Source organism: Cavia porcellus, unplaced genomic scaffold, assembly GCF_034190915.1.
Source record: "Cavia porcellus strain 051 isolate PalLab524CR breed Dunkin Hartley unplaced genomic scaffold, mCavPor4.1 scaffold_30, whole genome shotgun sequence".
Taxonomy (NCBI): Eukaryota; Metazoa; Chordata; class Mammalia; order Rodentia; family Caviidae; genus Cavia; species Cavia porcellus.
Window position 1 is genome coordinate 19,292,185 of NW_026947513.1, and position 19,680 is coordinate 19,311,864.

The following is a 19,680-nucleotide window of genomic DNA, read 5'->3' on the forward strand; positions in this document are numbered from 1 at the left end:
TGATATATCTATCCCCTTCCTGATTGTAACAATGTTAACTCATCCCATCCTCTTCCTTTTGAACTAGCAGTCCATGTCGATACTTCCTGATTTTACATTATGTTGCTTTTTCTAACCATTTCCCCAAAAGGAAATGGACAAAATATCCTTAAATAGCTCTCCCAGCCACTCTAGGCTGCTACCACAATTTGGTTCTGTTCTTCGATTATTAGTCTTCTGGACCACTTGCTTTGTACTGGTTCCTTTTTTTTTTTTTTTTTTTTAAGGAGAAGCACTGAAAATCTGAGCAAATTTCATTTGGAGGAAATGGACACATTTAACTATCACAGCATATAGCTAGGTCTGAGTAGCAAACACAATCTGCAAAAATAAAGAAGAAAGAATACGGAGATTACTTTGAGAAACAAAAGCAGTCAAGCACTTGGTTTATACGTTACTCCGGAAAATGAAGCTCCTCCACTTCTTTTATCCCCTAGAATTATGAGAGGCAGGTGGGACCATTGATGTTTTGCTCAAACTCAATGATAAGGTAACATATAAAGTGCTTGAGAGTAGTACTTGGTATGTAGACGCTACGTAAATTAGTTATGGTTATTCTCAGCACCTAGTATGTGGTAGTTCAATATACATTTGTTAGAGGATTGAATAAGGAACCTATTTTTTTAGATTCCACCACTGGAAAATAGTGCTATGGTCAATACTGGTGATCATAATTCTGATGTCACAAAGACAAAGGGAACAGTAGCTATCAGATTATCGCCAGGGAAAAGTGACAGGAGCTGAAGAAGGCATACAACTCCTGGTAGTTCCCCCAAAGCGCGGAGAAAACACTCGCTTGCTCTCTGATCGCCTTCCAGCCCTGCAGAGGGACCTCTTTCAAAACTTCCACCCCCAGGAATTCCCCTATCCCAGTTTTAAGGGGCGGGAACAGCCGGAATCTTTGTGAGGACGGCCTGCCCCGCCCCCTCTTCACCAGAGCCCCACCCAGCGTGGCGTCCCCTTCCCTTCAGAGGTCCCCCCACCCCGTCGCCGCTGCCCACCCCTTTCCTCCGGTCCCCCAGGCGCACGCGGTCTCGAGGGGCGGGGCCTGTCGGGGGCGGGGCCTGTCGGGGGCGGGGCCTGGAGGATGGGGCGGGACTGGCAGGCGCTCGCGCCGCGCCGGGATTGACGGGCGAGCGGGTCCCCGACCCCCACCCCTGAGCGCGCTCGCCCGCCCCTCCGGGGCTGCCCGAGGAGTTCGGCTCCGGCCCGGCGCGGCCTGACAGAACGGGTTGCAGGCTTCGGGCCGGCCGGGTGGCCGGCGCCGGGGGTGAGGCTGCCTGGAAGGGGCGCAGGAGTCGCGCTCGAAGGGCCGAGCATCCCTCTCCTCGGTCCTCCGGCCCCCTCCCCGCCTCCCCTCCCCCTCCTCCCGCCGGCCGCCCCGCCCCCCGTGACCCCGGCCGCCTCCGGAGCCGACGCGGTAAGTGCGACTTCCTCTTCGGCGTTGCGAACGCGGGCCCGCCGCGCTCCCCTCGCCCGGCCGCGGCGCTCCTCAGCCTGCGGGGTCGCTGTGAGGCGTCCCGGTCCGGGGCCGTGGCGCCAGGCGGGCCTCCTCGGGCCGCGTCCAGGACTCGAACCGGGGCCGGCCTCGCCGACTGAGCCCCGGATCCGCGCGGCCCGGGCCGCCTTCGAGTTAGGCAAAGTTCTCGGCGCGGCGTCTCCGGCGCGCCCGGGAGGAGCAGACAGCTTCCCGCACTACTGTGGCCGATAGGACAAACTGGAAACCGTTTGGGGATCCCCCCAGCACCCCGCGTTTTTACCTGCGAGCCTGCGCAGCCTGAGTTTTCCTTTTAAGTTATGGCCTCACCCTTCGGGGGTGTCGAAAAAGGAAGATACTTGATCTCTTGGTGATCGGGCTTGCCTGGTTAAAACTTTCGCATTTAGACATTTATTTTAGTGCATATCCCGGAATTCAGAATCTGGTGGAAAAAGTTTGCTGTGTCAAAGAGTGAAGCACGACTGTCGCCTTTATGTCGTTTCATTTGATTTTTTAGGAATATTCTTGAGTCGTTGATACAGCCACAGAATCTGAAAGGTAGGAAGGATACAAAGTCTCTCTCCAGCAACTCTTGCAAGCCAGGATTGCCCATTTGTTGGGCATCCTTTCAGAGATGTGTACATGCCCATGCCCTTCAGCTTTCTTTTAAAAATGCAGTTGCTGTTACTAAGTTGTAGCAGTTTTATGGTGCCCAATAAATCTTAATTTTTCTTCCTTTTAGGAAAGAGTTTAGAAGTCTTGCTTCTTCTTAGGAAACTATTTAATAAGTCCTTTTGGTTATTAGAGCACTGAGGAAAAACTTTTCTGGTTTAAAGGACTTACTGGCTTTACAGTATTGTGTACCATGTACTCATTGGCTTGCCAGATTTAGCGTGAATGCCACTTTTAAAGTCGAATATACTCACATTTTTGGTAATGAGACTAGGAAAGAGAAATCAATATGAAATTGCAAGGAGAGAAAACTTAAAATACACACTTTAGCGTTCCAGAAATTATTTGAAACAGTTTAGTGGTGATGTAATACAATCAGATGAGTATATTAAAGTAAGGAAGAAAAAAATATAAAAATGAAGGAAAAAGTAAATACCAAGTATATAATATGAAGTCCTATACTAGAATTGAGTCATAATTTGGTCTTTGGGCCTCGATGAGGTGAGAGAAATGGTGGGTGTTCAAGTAGGCTTGGGTATGTTTCTGATTCCAATTTAGATGAAAAAAAAAATCCGTTCTGGCTAAGAAAGACATTTTGTAGTAATGAGGCCTGAAAAACATTTTCTCATGGTCTCTAATGGAAAAGGAGATTATGAGGCAGTTGACAACATCTTTAAAACATCCTTGCAGAAAATAATGAATTTAGCACAAGCATTCCTCAGTATAGGGCAGTAAAAAAAACTGAAAATAATTTCTCTAAAGGCTTCATCTGGCCATTGAGAACCTAGATTAGTATTTCCTAAACCATGTTTGAAAGAGTCATTTGTTTCTTCAAGTAAAATTCTGAGCTTAATACGTTTCAGATAGCATGGTTACACAAATTTCAATTGTTTTTGTTTGTATTGGGTTTTTTTTTAACCACAAAATTTCCTGAAAGTTTATGATGCTGGTGAGCAAGTTAGCTCTCATTAAAGAGGGCTATATTTTGTGACCTTTTCCAAATGTAATGAATTGTCTAGTCTTTAGATAGTTTTTGATAAGTATGTTTTATATCTGAAGTTTGAGAAGAACTCGAAGGCAAAAAGATTGAAGTTAGTCAGTTTGACAAGAATCAAAGTGAAGTTGATTGAAAAGTCAGGATTTTAATATACTGTATATTGGAGAAGACTTTTCCCCAGATTTTATATATATATATATATATATATATATATATATATATATATACATACACACACATACAGGGGATCAAACTCATTACCTCACACTTGCCAGGCTTTCCCCAGAATTCTTTTAGGATTTGACATTGTTCTGAACTAAATAACTTCTAGAGAATATCCCTGTGCTGTGTTTCAGGGTACCTTCTACAAAGTAGAATAGGTATAGGTAAGCAGAACGTCTTCAGAAATTACTGTACTTTAATTATTCCTCGATATGAGCATGTGATGGGCATGTTATTTTACAACAATTTGTACTGTTAACTTACAGTGAGGTTGTAAATTCTATAGATGTTAGGAGACGTTAGAAAGCATGATACATAGTAGAAAAGAGAAAGAAATGTGAAACCAGAAAATCTAGGATTGTGCGACTAATGGGCAAGGTTTCCAGCAACTTTCTGAACTCTTCTGAATCTGTTTCCTTATTGGTAAGACTAGCGTGATTACAGCACATAATTCATCCACAGAATAAGTGCTGAGGCTGTACTGAATGGTAGAAAAACACTTTAAGGATATAAAAGAAAGAATATATCAGAAATCCTTCACTGCCTAAATTGAGTCCATTCTGAGTAGGGAAGAGTTTGAAGGGCAAGTAGTAGTATCTTATCCAAATATATTTGGTTCTTGAATTTCAGATGGCAAGTGGTGAGAGATTGGTTTTAAAATGTGTCTGAATCTACTGAGAGTGTGGTGCATACCTGTAATCACAGCACTCTGGGAAGTTGAGGCAGGAAGATCACAGGTTTGAGGCCAACCTGGGCAACTTAGCGAAACCCTATCTAAAAATAAAAAAGTTTAAAAGGTCAGGAGGTGTACATTAGTTATGAAGACCTCTGGGTTTTTTCCCTGCCTCTAAAAACAAAAACTGAATCCATTAAAAAGAACCCAAACTGAATCCATAAATGGATTGCTGTGTTTGGATCATGAATTTGAAAAACATGGAACAATTTTAGACAAAAGTACTTTCCAAATGACTGTATAAAATGTTACCATTTTAAATTGTGACAATTTAATAGCAGAAGTTTCATTCACATTCATTCTCTTGACATCATTTATGAGAAAGGTGTTTACTGAATACAGTCAGCTAGAGTAGGTTATGCTGTGGTAACAGAAGACCCTCACATTCTAATGGTTTAAACCAATGAAGGTTTGCTTTTGTCACCCTCCATGGCCAGTGAGGGTCAGCATGAGAGCTCTGTTTGAGCTTGGGATCCCTAGACTGTGAGAGGCTCGTCGTAAACAACCATCTCAAATTGTTAGGACATGGGCAAGGATGTAGTGAATGCAGTAATTGTGCATTAGCTCTAAAAGGCTTTTACTTAGAAGTGAAGAGTTGACTTCCGCTACTATTTCATTAGCCAGACAAATCATACAGCTACACCTAACTTCAAGAAGGTAGGGAAATGTAGTAGGGAAATGAGGAAAACGGAAATAGTCTGCGAACAGTCTTAATGACTTCTTCACTGAGAGTCTTCATGGTTGTAGGAGTTAAGATTTATAATTTGAATAAATCAAATTCTATTTTTCAGTATTTTTTATTATTATTATTATTATTTTTTGGTGCCAGGGATTGAACCCACAATCTCACATTTGCCAAGCAGGCACTTAACGTCCCTGAGCTAAACTCCCGGCTCCCAACATTTTATTTTCAAAAGAATAGCAGTTTTTTGTGTTTAAACAAAATTGTGCTCATAAGAATTACAAAGAATATATCTTCTTAATTTGAAATGAAATGCTGTTAAAAACTCCACAATTAGTTGTTTTGGTCAAATGAATTTGACTCTTTTTTAATTGTATGTCCATTCAATAAACATTTGTTAATGTGTATAAGGCATTATGTTAGGTCCTCTGAGGATTAAAAAGTAAACAGGGAGTTTATAATCTCAATAAAAAAATAGCTTTCTCTTCCTCTGTAAGGCAACATTAATACAATTTTTCAGTAAGACAGAACCTATGCATGCGTATATTTTTTTATAATGTTACTCCCCTCCTGGCCTTTTTTTTTTTTCCTGTTCTTGATTTTCTGAGAAGGTCACAAAATTTCTTAAAGTAGCTTAAGCAAAAGGAATGTTTTTTTAGAAGAGTAATACAGTTTTATGTAAGAGTCCAAGGACAAGAAGGATAGCAGGGTTTCAGCGGCAGTTAGGAGCTAAGTAGGGCTACTTTCTCTAGGTCAGTGTGATTTCTCACCAGTCTCTCTGTGCTCATAGAGTGTGGTACTCTTTTTCTCTGTTGACTAATTTTTCTCTGTTTTGTTATTAAATAGGTGCTTTACACTGACAATTCCAACAGATACAAGACTTTCCTCGGTGCCACTATCAGAGTTTAGAAATAATAGAGTGGGGCCCAGAAGGTAAATTAGACTAATTGGCAACTTTATAATAGAAAAGGAGACAGTTCTAATAGTTTGTAATCAAACAAATCAGAAATTCCATTGGGGGCTGGGGATTTAGCTCAGCGGCATAAGCGCCTGCCTTGCAAGCAGGTGTCGTGAGTTAGATCCCTGGTACCGATAAAAACGAAAAAGACAAAAAAAATAAAAAATTCCATCAAAAGTTCTACAGGACTAATATCAGCTTGCAAACTCGGGTGGGACAGACTGGTTATGATAATCAGCAAAAAAGGGAGAACTAGAGCTTACTCAGAGCTACTGTATACTAACCCCAGACACTGGCAAGTAGCATCTCTGTTGTAATTCTTTCAGTCATCTCTTCCTCTCCCAGACACTTGAGATAGAATTGTCCAGTTCTTAAAAAGTCACCTACGTGCATCCTGATACGGGGTCCCTTGGCTTTTCCTCATGATGAATAATGCACTTGGTGGGGAGCATGACAGGCCAGCTTGCTGTGCTCTTTTTCTGCCACCCAAACTGACCCTAAGGTACTCTTTATCTCGACATCTTTCATTTTAACACATATCTTACTTAATATATTTTTATTCTATAAATTTCCATTCTTTTTTTTTTTCTTAAGTTGGGTGTACTTAGCTTCTTTAGGAAAGTTCCCTTGCATTCTTTACCTTGGCAGGATCTCCTTTGTTTGCAGTTGAAAAATATTGATAGCTTCACCTAGCAGATAGCTGAAGGGATTCTGTGAGGAGGGTAGTATATGCTAACCGGAAAAAGGGATCCCCAGAAAAATAACAACAGAGGAAAATAAGAACTGTGTAGAGATTAGATACAGTAGTATTGATCAGAGAAACGCAGTTTTAGGCTATTTAGGTTAGGGTGTGGAAGATCTGGAATATCAGTCTAAGATATTATACTTTTGGTTGTGTACAAATGAGGTTGTCCGCTTAGGTTCACTAAATGCTCAGATTCAGAAAGCTGTTACAGGCTGGTCCCCTCAGAAGGCTAAGCCAAGAATGTCAGCTTGCCAGCAGGGCTGCAGCAGTGTTTTTTATCTGTGGGAATGATCTTCACAAAGTCCATTCAAGTAGCTTATGTATCATCTGGCCAGATCTCAGAGGAGGTGCACACTAGTTGCCAGAGCCACCTGGACTTAAAAAACCCATGTCTTACCAGATTCTGTATAACTCAAACCTTAGCTTCCAGGATCCTCGAAAGGGTCATGCCAATTAAAAAGACATCACAGAAAGGTAGTAACTGTAGTTTCTTATGAGGTATTTGTAGTTCCTGAGTCCTCATACAAATTTACTAAACAGAGACATCATTTGTGCTGCCGAGTAATGAAGTTGACATGCCAAACCACAGATTGCCAGGACTACAGGACCAAGAGGGTTAACTGAGGATTAAACTCACTCTTGTATTGTCCACAGTCCCTTTCATTTGGGAAGTATTTTATATTTATGTTGCTTATTTTAACATAGTATGGTGGAACTTTTCATCATGGAGAAAGTGTAAAACAGTGTGAGAAAGTAAAGCTGAGAAATTAGGTGAAGGAAGATCATTAAAAATCCTGAATTCCATACTTAGCCTTTATTATCACATAAAGGTTGAAAATAAAAGAATAAAAGTTTTAGATAAAATGATATCGTCAAGAATTCTACTCTAGAAGGTTACTTTGGCTATACTGGGGAGGTAAAGAAGAGAGGATTTGGATTTGAGTGGGTTGATTCATTTCAACCTAACACAGTACTCTCTTTATGCATCTCTAGTAAACAGAGAAGGAATACTAAATTCTGTGTTCCACATGGTTTAAAATTTCTGAGCAGCTTCAGCACAGTCCTTTAAAGTGGCCTGAACCAGTTATCTTTCTAAAAATAATTCAATTAGCATATGTAGTGATTAGCTATTTCTAATTATGAGCAGCTGAGAACAGGCTTCTTGTTTTTCTTCTTTCATTTGCTTACATTGCTCTCTACTGCCTTTTCCTTACCTGGCTTATACTCTTCAAACATAAATACAGTATTTACCAAATGTGATTGGCCCTGCAGCAGAATGAAGTTGATCTGTGATTTGCTGAATCCGTGTTCAGAGGCCCCAGGTAACTTTGGTTACATTTGTGCCTGGAGAATACTAATTGATTGCCTTTTCTATCTTCATCATAAAGCTGTTTGTGGCCTTGGTTCAGGCCAATAGAAGACAAAATTGCAATAAGCCAGGCTTATTTTTTGTGGCACGTTAGATAGTTGGGTGTCTCGGTGCATGCCAGAGATAATAGATCAGGCAAGAAGTTAGCCCTGATTTTCTGCCATCTTTGTGGTACTGCCAGTTTCCATCCTTGTGTGACATCAAATGAAGTATATTCCCAAAACCTAAAAAGTGAATGGCAAGAAAACCAACCAATCCCTTCCCTCCTTCCCGCTTTCCCTTTCCTTTCTCCCTTCCCCCTACTCCCCCCCCAAATCCCAAGCCCTGATGTGCTGTTTTTAAAAGCGAATAGTTTGTTACAACCATGCTATAGTAAGTATAGTATCAACAGTGATAACTTTTATAGATGAGTTTGAAAAAGGAGTACATAGTATTAATTTACCCACATTTTTGAAATGTTCGTTTTTAAATTGGATTTGGTGACCCATACCTATAATCCTAGCAATCTGGATAGCTGAGGTAGAGGGACTGAATGTTCAAGCCTAGCCTGGGCAACTTAATGGTTTAGCCAAATAAAAAATAAAGTGACGTGGGGAATGAAGCTCAGTGCAAAGTCCTGGGTTCAATCCCTGTTTTTAAAAAGAAAAAAATCTTGTTCACTACCAGATATTAGTATGGATATATAGTTAAAAGTTGAAAGAATACTTTTAATGATGTTGTGGGTCAACATTTTGTTTTACAGGAACTAGTGACAAGAATTGAGAAGGAGCTATATGTGAGGCACTTATATTTGGTGAATAAGTAATATTTTGTTGTTTAATTGCAACTAGGGTGAGCTTAACAGTATTTTTTATATGAGATGTGTACTGTTTTTAATGCCTTGTTTACTGTTAGTTTGGTCAGCTCTCACTCCACTAGGTATCTGGACTAGATGTTTAACCTTGTAAAAGTCAGCTATACAATGAATCTGCTTCCTCATTTGTCCAGTGGGGTTAATAACTACCTGCCTTACATGGTAGTTGTGAGTACCAAATAAAAATATATTGCCAACGACAATTGTGTGATATACTTGGAAGTACATGGTTTTAGAGTCAGTCAGATGGAAACTGCTTCTCATCAGTTGTGTCGAGGAAGTTGGTTCATCTCACTTCACTGTCCTCATCTGTAGTATGGAGGGATTCAGCTTGTTTCCCATAGTTTCTGTCAACTAAAAGTCCTATGTCCTGTACACTGTGTTACATATTATTGGGTATTTTGAGGCACTTAGGGAAATAGTAGTTGATGCTGCAAATCCACACCCTGACTTAATTCTTATATATGCTCCTTAATCTTACTCCACTGAAGAGAAAACTGAGGAGAGAGATGGCAAAATGATTTGTCCAAATGTACAGGTCACTAGCTAGTGGTTTAGCTGTTGACCCAGGCTCTTTCTGCTATGTCGTTTAGGCTTCTATTAGTAAGTGATAATGTGGAAAAAATAACGGAACTCCCAACTACCTCTCATACATAGCTTTAAGCTGATGCTGTCTTTCCCTCTATGAAATGTACTTACTGATCCAACAGCCAACTGAACACTCAGGACTTAGTAAGTAGGCTGCTACATAGCAAACCTGTACATTTCTGTTCTTAACTGTTGAGTACTTTCTGAAAATTGGTTTATTTATTCACAAACCTGTTCTTAACAGTGTATCTGCTATGGCAATTATAAAATTTTAGTAAACATGTAAGTTAATCAGATTGTAGAGACAAGAATTCACTTGAGTACTTTGTGATATCTCAGTATAAAAGAGTTGTCTTAAAAATTTTCTGTAAAGTTGAACGAAGGCTAGATAAAAGACTAACAGAAAAAGCCATCAAAATCTAATGCTGTATCAGAATCACAGACCAGTCACCTTGTCTTCTGTTAGTGGTCCTTAAGGAAATAAGAAGCTCACACTAGAATGACAAATAACTACAGCCCTAACTACACTATTGATGCTGATGTTTTATTTTTCACGGTTAAGCATCTCTCCTCAATACATTTTTTTTACAGTCTGATACAAGATTTTGCCCATAGTGCCTAGACCATTGATCTGATGAATTCTGTACTTACATTTTTTCAGAAAAAATGATTTTAAATTCTCTCTCCATTTTTAAGAACCATGAGTAGAAATCATAGATGATAATGGAAATCATTACTGGTATGGCTTGTGTAATAAAGAGGACACAAACTCATTAGAAGAGATCCTTATCAAATTCTGTATATAACATTAACTATATGAAAACATTGTGAGTGAATATGCACTAGTATGTTCAAATTAAATGACATCTGTAAGGGTATGTAGATATCTTTCTATTTTGATTATTTTTCATTTAGTGGACTGACTATAAGGTTCATCTGACAAAGGAACCTTTCACTGTATTTCAGGGTTCAGGTTGACTGGAAAAGTATTATTGACTTTTGCAGCTATCTTAGTTTGCCTTACTAACTGTGTATTTCTTATGTATCTTTATTGTACTCTATTGCATTTTGAAAAGGAAACTATCAGTTCCTGTATTATTAGTGCATCAAAAGCCATAATCTTCTCTGTACCTTGTACAGAGAAAATATTAAGTAAATAACTTGATTTAAAAAAAACTATTGAGTTATCTAAGCAGGTAGTTTGGAATACTGTATGACCATGTGATGAAGGGGACACAGTTTACTCTAAAGGTTAAAACTTATTCTACTTTTTTTTTACCTTAATGCTATAGGTGTCATAGCACTTTTATTTATGGTACAGAAAGAAAAAAATCCCTTTTATTAGATGGCTTTTACAGTGAAACCATACTTTAGTTTTCAGTTTATGTCAAGAGTTCTTGACTGTTGGGTTTTCAGTCTACCAGGTAGATTGCAAAGTCAAATCCCTTAGTTTATTAATTTATTAATGGCTGAATTTAAATTTGGTATTTATTTTTGCAAAGATAACCAGTGTTAACAGCCCAGCTATTCTCTGTTCTCACTGGAGTTTTAAGTACTATATAGGCTGTTTTCTGCTCTAGACTCCTATTTCTAGGTTGCTAGAGATATCATTAAAACCAGATTTGTTTCCAACTGTAGTCAGTCTTCTCAGAATAATTTAATAAAATTTTTTATATAGTATAATTTACTGTATTGCTGTTCCTTATATGTACACTATATCCTTCCTTTCTTATTTATGACATTCCTTTCCCTGTCATCCAGGTTTGAAAATGTCATCTTTGACTTTTTCCTGTGTATTTGCCACAGATATCCTAAGGTCTTTCTTTGTAATACTTTGAACACTTATCCCTCATTTAGATTTTGTTTCTTCCAGACAAATTTCAAATGCCTCTTACAACTATAGAATTTTCTTACTGGTTTTCATACTTACAGTATCTTCTCAGAAAACTTTTCACCACTGCCACATTCATCTTCCGGAAGTGTATCTCAGTCCTTGTCTCAGAACTCACTCCTTGATAAGTCTTAATGTTTTATTGAAGACTTACTTCTGCTTGACTTTAAGATCTTTCATGTTAAGATCTGTACCATTACTGTATTCATTTTTAAGATTTTAAATCCACTGAATATCTGAATGCCATATAATACACAAAATGTTGGGAATATAGTGGTCCCTGCCCTGAAGGATCTTGTAGTCTGATTTCTCATCCTTGTGTTTTATATTTACCTGTGTATCTACCTATATTTACCTAAATACAAGGTTGTTTTCTTTTATAATAATACCTTGATAAGTGTACCTTGTGTCTAGATGCTTCCCCAAATGCCTCATGCAGTTTTAGATGGGGCTTTTTTTTGTTTTGTTTTTTTAGAGGTGTCTCAATCTCAAGTATGTGATGCTGGGATTAAGGGTGTGTGATCACTAAATCAGTCCACTGATTGGTTTGGCACCACACTAGTCCCAGTAGTCCAGATACAGAATAAAAGGGCCAGAAAGACACCATTAAGGTCCCTTGTTGCTTTTGCTACCTTGTGGGCACCATGAACTGTTCTCTGCCATGCCACGCTGCCTTGGAGCTGGCAGTTATGAACTAAAACCTCTACAAACTGTCAGCTAAATAAACCTTTCCTCCTTAAACTTTGAGTTTTGGGTATTTTGTCTCAGCAACAAGAGAAAACTAAGTAAGGTTGGAGAAGTAGTATAGAGTATCTCATATATTTTTAGAATCTAGGTCAAGATTTTTAAAAATCTCAAAATTTTTCCAGTCTGGATAAATAAAATTAACTGATACTTTCTGTCATCATGCATTTTAAAATATTAAGTGGAATTTAAACATCAGCAGAATTATACTAGTATTCAAATTTTTGAAATAAGCCAAATTTTAGTAGAAACTAATTTGATGAAGTTTTAAAAATAATTGGGCCTGGGGATTTAGCCCAGTGGTGTAAGTGTCTGCTTGCCAAACGTGAAGTTGTGAGTTTGATCCCTGGTACAAAATATAAATAAATAAATAAATAAATATATATATATATATATATATATATGTATATATATATATCATGGAATTACTAAATTTTCAAATCATATAACTCATTTTTACAATTGAGGAAAATTTAGAGATAAATGCTGCTGCATTAGCATAGTAAAATTAGTTCTTAATTTTTAATTAGATATAACAGTATATTTTACACATTTAAAGCTCTTAAGAATAGACCCATTAAAATTATTTGCAAATACTATTATCTAAAAACTCTTTGGGGAAAAAGATTTACATAATTATGATTTCCTGTATAAACTAGTTACCATATTATTATGATTTAAATTGTTGAATGAAGTCATAAAATTTTCTTTAAGACAGGGAAAAAAACATAAAATTTATTACATGTCTACATGGGAGTACTGGGCTCCGAAGACAACTGTAAAAGGCACACTGCCGAAGTGTGTTCATTTGCACTCTTACTGTAATGATACTTTATTGTTTCCATTGTAATACTGATTAGTGTCACCTTTTAAATTCAGACTAACATTTGAGTAAATTCTTAGACTAATATATTGTGGTTATTTTCTCTTAAGGAAAAATATACTGAAAAGATCTGCCATCAGAGGTAAATGTTTCTTTAATATGTTTTTGTTTGAGACAGGCTTTCACTATGTAGTTGATGCTAGTCTTGAACCTTACTGTGTATCCCAGGCTGGCCTCAAACTTGTGGCAGACCTCCTGCTTGAGCCTTCCAAGAGGTGGAAATACAAATGTGCACCACCATCTCTGGCTTTCTAATGTGTTTTAAATACTAGGCTTTTGATTTATTTTATAAGATAAAAATATAAATGCATTTTGTTATTGCTCATATGCTTATTGGATTTATTCATTATTAGAAAAATGTTTATTGTGTGTTGCTGTTTGCTAGGTATTATTCTAAGTAGTGGGATTACAGTGCTGCACCAAAAGTAAGCTTTACTGGAATTGAATTTGTAGTAAGGTTAAAGACCAAAAGCAAATAAATATCTAATATGCCCATGAAAACAGTTAAGGTTAGAAAATAGAGAATGAGAGTGGATCTATTGTTACAGATGGAGAATGATAAGAGATCTAATTTTTATAGACCATTCTTGTCTTAGTTACTTTTTACTCGTTGCTGAGACGAAATACCTGAAGCCCAAGTTGGGCAAGGGAAGGTTTATTTCTTACAGTTTTTGGAGGTTTCAGTCCACACTCAGTTGGCTCCAAGGCAGACAGGCATGGCTGGGCCGCAGTTCATGGCGGCTACAAACAGCAAACAGGAACCAGCAAAGAACAAGACACACCTTCTTCCTGCCATTACATCACAACTTGGCTCCACCCCTATGTGGGTGGAGCACTGACACCATCAATCCAAGCACTAGACAATGAATGAATAACAAAGGCACAATTCAAACTTGTGAGGCCTGGGGGACACAGACATAAACCATGACAATTCTGATAACTTAACAATATAATAATTTTTAATATGTAGTGATCTTTTATGGATAATTGTCCAAAAAGTACTTTAATCAGAGCTGGGTAAATATTTGCCTGAAACAGTTTTACGTAGTTTCACAAATGTTGATGGGACAGAAGTAAAATAGTATTATTTTACTTAATATAAACATACATAACATAAAAACATTAATACTTAAAACAACTACATATTTTTCATAAAAATATCAAAAGTATAAGAACTCCTACAAATCAAGAAGATAAAGATAGGCTGTAGGAAACAAAAGCAAGAGACCTAAACATCTATTTTATAATGGACCTTCAAACATGAAAAAGTATGAGTAATGTCAATAATGAATGCGTTCAAAGAGAAAATCAAGTGAAATACCACTACACACCCAACAGAATGACTTAGGATTGGAAAGGCTGACAGCACAGTGCTGGCCAGATGTGGAGTGACTAGAATTCTCAAGTGCTGCTGGTAGCAGTATTCATGTATACTTTATGATATAGCAGTTCACTTCTGGATAGAGATATAAAGACAGATATTTGTACCAGACAACATGTGCAACATTGTTTATATTATTGCAAAAGTTTAAAGTGAGACAATTCAGATGTGTCAGCAGTAGGATGGCTTTTGATGGTAGTATATAAAGTGGAATACTAGATAGCCATAAAATCTAGTCTACCAGCTACTACCGACAACAGATCTTTTTCTTGGGAGATGATCTTTTTCTTGCTGGTAATTGAACCCTGGATCTCTTGCATGATAACAAGCACTATACTACTCAGCTATACTCCTAGCCCCAGAGGACAAACTGATTTCAGAACATTGGTGAATAAAAGAATGCATGAGAATGAAATTGAAAAGCAGATAAAACTTATACTAACAATGATGATTCCTTTTGGTGGGGCATGATTCCTAAGTGCTAGTTATTCTAATCATTGTTTTTAACCCAGGTGAACCCATTGATTGACTCATAATTCATTGATCTCTCCAGATATGGTTTGTACACTTTTCTAATATGTGTCAGACTTCAGTTTTAAAATGATTTAAAAGTACAGGCATCAGTTTCTCCCATCTGGAAAATAGGTTATAAAAATATTTTTGAAACAAGAAAAATTGTAGATTGAATGTTTATAATATTCAAAAGCTCAAGGCCATCTGGAATAAGAGAATTATAATACTTATTAACTGGTGGCTTATGAAAATAGATGAGAAGGACACATTGACTTTATGTTTGCAATGTAAATTGTAGGAAAGTTAAACTGTTCAAATTTAAAAGACATTTACCTTCAAGCAGCTATTCTACTGTGAATAAATTCTGCATACATAAAAACTTTGCAAGGATATTTGTTTCAACATTTAGTTGTAGACAGAAACTTAAAGCAACCCAGATGCCTACTAGCAAGGAGATAATCAATTGTTTTACAACTGTGAAATATCATCCAAGGATTAAATTATTTATATTTCCATCTGTGTATAAAATTAGGTGAGGAAAGCAAAATGCCAAAATTATATATATTATGTGATTTCTTACAGCAGTGACTGAGGCTCTGGTAAATGAGTCTGTAAGTGTGTATGATTTTATGAACATGGAGAGTGGTGTGAAGAGCTGTATACTACCCTATTGCTGGGGAGAATGAGCGGAGTGGCGCTGACAAAGATATCAGTGATAAAGCATCTGATGAGTCTGCTCACATAAAAGAATCTTTGGGGATGTGTGTGTGCTATGATCATCATAGTAGTGTTTAAATGCTTCACTTGGCCTTTTCCAACCCACAATCCCTTTAAAATTAAGCAGCTTATTTCAATGCTCTCAGATACTCAGAACAGCTATTTCATTAAAAAGATACATACGTGTGTCCAGGATGTGTCTTAAAATCCCAGTGGAAAAGATACTTGGACCCTTTGAGAATGGGAGCAGAGTTCAACATTTTTTTATTGCTTCATAAGTCTTTGAATTTCTTCTTATAGAGAATTCTATTGAGAAATATCTCACATCCCAGTGGCCTTTAGTGAAGGCCACTGTCGAGTTAGGCTTCAATCAGGCAACCAAACAACAAAAGAACTAAAGTCACTTCTAGACATTAGAACTGGCACTTACTGTCATTGAAATCTGGTAAGTGCTCATATATTAATTGATGGATTCTAATTTAAAATTTATATGAAATTATATTTATTAAAATACATTCTTTTATAATCATTAATAACTTTCCTTTGTCAGATGTAAGTTTTAAAGTTTTTTTTTTCTTGCCTATATTGGAGATTGAACTCAGAGATTAAAGAGCCACATTCCCAGCCCTTTTTATTTTGAAAGCATCTCACTATGTTGCCCTGGCAACAGGTATAGACCATCCCACCTGACCAAAACTTCTTAAAGCAAGATATGTTCGCGATTCATCTATCTCTTCTGTATGTTGTACTTACAAATACTTGATATTTTGCTGAAATGAAAAGAGTAATGGTCAGATCATTATGAGCTGTTCCAGTTTGTCAGTCTGTATGATGAATCCCAAGAGGTTTCCCTGGCACTCTGCCTTACACAGTACCTAGAGCACTCCAGTCATTTTAACTAAAAAAAATCTATTCCTGACTCAGTTTGCAAAAGCCTTTGTTAGGGAGGGAGATTGGTGTTATAAAGAACAGCAAGGCTAAAATAGAGAAGTGTTTATAAGGCTGACGCAGTACCTGAGCTATACCATAAAGGCTAAATTTTTATTTATTTATTAATTTTCTTTTGTGGTATTGGGTTTGAACTGGGGAGCACTGATCTACATCCCAGCCATTTTTTAATTTTTATTTTTATTTTGAGAGTCTTATGGAGTTGTTTAGACTGGTTGCTCAGACTGAGTTGCTCACACTTACTGAGTTGCTCAGACAGGCCTCAAGCTTCCCAGACATATGCCACTGGCTAAGCTATGAGTAAGATTTTAAAACCAGAGAAATTGGTACAGCATTGTAAAAGAAGAAACAACATAATGTAGACTATCTTCACAGATGAAAACAGCATGTTTGTTTTGGGAAATAGAAATAAAGTTAGGTAGAGTGGAGTTAGAGGGTATTTATTGAGAGAAGGTATATGCCAAGATGAAGAGAGGAAAGACTGTCTGAAGTTTCACTAATACATCCTGCATACTAACACCAAAGTAATTTTCAAAAGCATTGCCCTGTTCAACAATCCACTTAATAATACTTTTACTTTATACTCAAGGTATTTTACCTCATCAGATTCATCTAACTTTTACCTCTTGCTCCTTAAAATTATTACATATGGCTGATTGACTGATCAGATTTTTTCTCCTCTTTGTCAATATATTCACTTGTTGTGTTTATTTATCTCTCTCTTTATATAAACAGCATCATTCACCTAAGCAACTTTTTACTATTCCAAACAAAGAGGCTGTAACCCTACACCATCCTGATACCCCCTTTCTCTTTAGTTTTTGTGGTTTTTCTCATAGTATTTAGCACAAAATGCTAAATACTAAGGTACATGGCCTTTCATACTTTTCATTCTTGTTTTTTCTGAATCATTTTTATTCTCCTAAACAGCTGTATTGTTAAGCAACATGGCTATTTTTTAAGCCCCCAAAGCAACTTTTTGTTTGTTTTTTCAGTCAGATGATATAGGTATTGTGTGAAATTATTTGATATAGGTGTCGATACTGAATACTGTAAGAAAATTCTGCATTGTTAAGTCATGAAATGCTAATATCATGGTATTATAATGTTTCCTATTTTAACTTGTTAAATATTTCTTATTTCAGTAATTAGGTTTAATTATGGATGGCAAACAAGGTGTATGTCTTAACTGTTTTATTAATTTGCTATGACTGTATCCATGTTCACACTATTATTTTATTTTGCTAACAATAGAGGGCACCATTATGGTACCTGAACAGCCGGGAAGTAGTCCTATCCCAGTTCTTCAGTTTCCTTGAGCCATACTTTCCTTTTCCTGAGTCGTGTCATAGAAATTTGAGTATTATCTAAGTGGAAGTGGGCTTATTAGTTATAGAGCAAAATTACCTTCAGATTGTATATTCAAAAAAGGGTACTGTATTTTGATCTTTGGTAGTTTTCAAACTTTATATCCTAATTTACCTTTCTCTTGTCTTGTTCCAAATGAAATTTTACCAGGCTCTTCCTGTGTTAATTAAATGCAGTCCTTTTTAAAAGGAGAAGATAGAGGCAGCAGGTAGCAGTCTGGACTCACGTTTGCACTCCTTCGTCCTCGCTCCCAATCAAAGAGCACCACTTGGAAGTCGTCATAATTCATCTTACTAAAAATGCTTTTTAAAATTTGTTTTGTGATATCTCGCCACAGAATTTGGTTTAAGAATAGAAATGTTTTGGTTGTAAAATGATTTTTAAGTACAAAGAAAAATGCTCTGAAATGTTTCTTGTTTCGGCAATAAAACAGTTAATACGCTAAACAGTAGAGACTGAAATACTGACTGGGATAGTGCTTTCTGTCTCCGTCATTTGTGGTTTAAGAAAAGGGGGTGGTGTTCTGCATTTGAAAGGACTTTAATGAATGCTGTCAGTGTTTGTGAGAGCTAATGGTCAGTATGGGAAAGGAGAGCGAGGAAAGTGGTCTAGCTGCCTCAGGATAGGTGGATGAGAGTTTGCTCTGATTGAACGGAATGTTCCACCGTGTTTCATCTTTATTCATTATCTTTTGTTCTTTTAAATCTGATATATTGGCATAAAAGTAAATGTAGATATATATATGAATGTGGTTTATTTTCCTTTAAATCTGTTTGTTGTGTACAGCAGGGCATATTACTTGTCTTGGTTGGATGCACAAATCTGTGTGCAGTGCTTTTTTCCCGTTGCCTAGACGATCACTTGGTTTCTCTGAGGATGTCTGGTTCTCGTAAAGAGTTTGATGTGAAACAGATTTTGAAAATCAGATGGAGGTGGTTTGGCCATCAAGCATCATCTCCTAATTCTACAGTTGACAGCCAGCAGGGAGAATTTTGGAATCGAGGACAGACTGGTGCAAACGGTGGGAGAAAGTTTTTAGATCCATGTAGCCTGCAATTGCCTTTGGCTTCAATTGGTTACCGAAGGTCCAGCCAACTGGATTTTCAGAATTCACCTTCTTGGCCAATGGCATCCACCTCTGAAGTCCCTGCATTTGAGTTTACAGCAGAAGATTGTGGCGGTGCACACTGGCTGGATAGACCAGAAGTGGATGATGGCACTAGTGAAGAAGAAAATGAATCTGATTCCAGTTCATGCAGGTTGATTATTTTCTTACCGTTAGAAATGGGCTTTGGGGGTATAGTCTATAATGTTTTAAAATAATTTAGTGTTATTTAAAATTATCATATGCACATCTACATGCATCTGCATATATAATATCTTGGAATGAACATGCACTTTTACTAGAATTTTTTTAAATGTTGGAACATTAATTCTATAAAATTATGACAAAAATGGCATTCATTTTGAAATATCTTGTGTTCCATATATAGATCTGACTTTTGAAAATAATATATAGCAGGAGTTTTATGCATCGTTGCTTAGGAAGTGATTTGCTTTATTCATTTACCATCTATATTCATAACAAAACTATAAAAGACATTTCTATAGTACAAAATGTTGTGACATTTTAGTTTATGATAGACTGTAAAGTCAATTTTTAATTTAATGGACATGAAAGATTTTACAAAGAGATGCACATTGTAGTTGGCAATTTTTTGACACCATTTTAGTTGTCAGTAATATTTTTCTGTGGTTATTTCTCTTTGTCCTGTCTGTATTACAGCTCCCAGACTAATAGAGGTAACTGAGTAACATATCTTTTTATAAGATGACAGCTACTAATTCCTGTTACCTTCACTTTCACTGAAATTCATATTATTTTGGAAAATGAAGGACA

The 19,680-nt window shown here is 37.1% G+C and overlaps 1 protein-coding gene across 3 annotated transcripts in view; it reads left to right on the forward strand.

Moving 5' to 3' along the window:
- The first annotated feature begins 1,138 nt into the window (after positions 1–1,138).
- Positions 1,139–19,680, forward strand: part of Klhl5 (kelch like family member 5) — a 69,608-nt gene continuing 51,066 nt past the window's right edge. The window contains exons 1-2 of one of the 3 annotated variants that reach the window (XM_003471623.5): positions 1,139–1,459; positions 17,931–19,039. In XM_003471623.5, the coding sequence (XP_003471671.3) occupies positions 18,657–19,039 (383 nt within the window). In that variant the 5' untranslated portion in view covers positions 1,139–1,459; positions 17,931–18,656. Of the gene's footprint in view, positions 1,460–17,930; positions 19,040–19,680 lie in introns of those variants that run through there. The other 2 variants (XM_023565847.2, XM_063240617.1) reach the window with 2 other exon arrangements.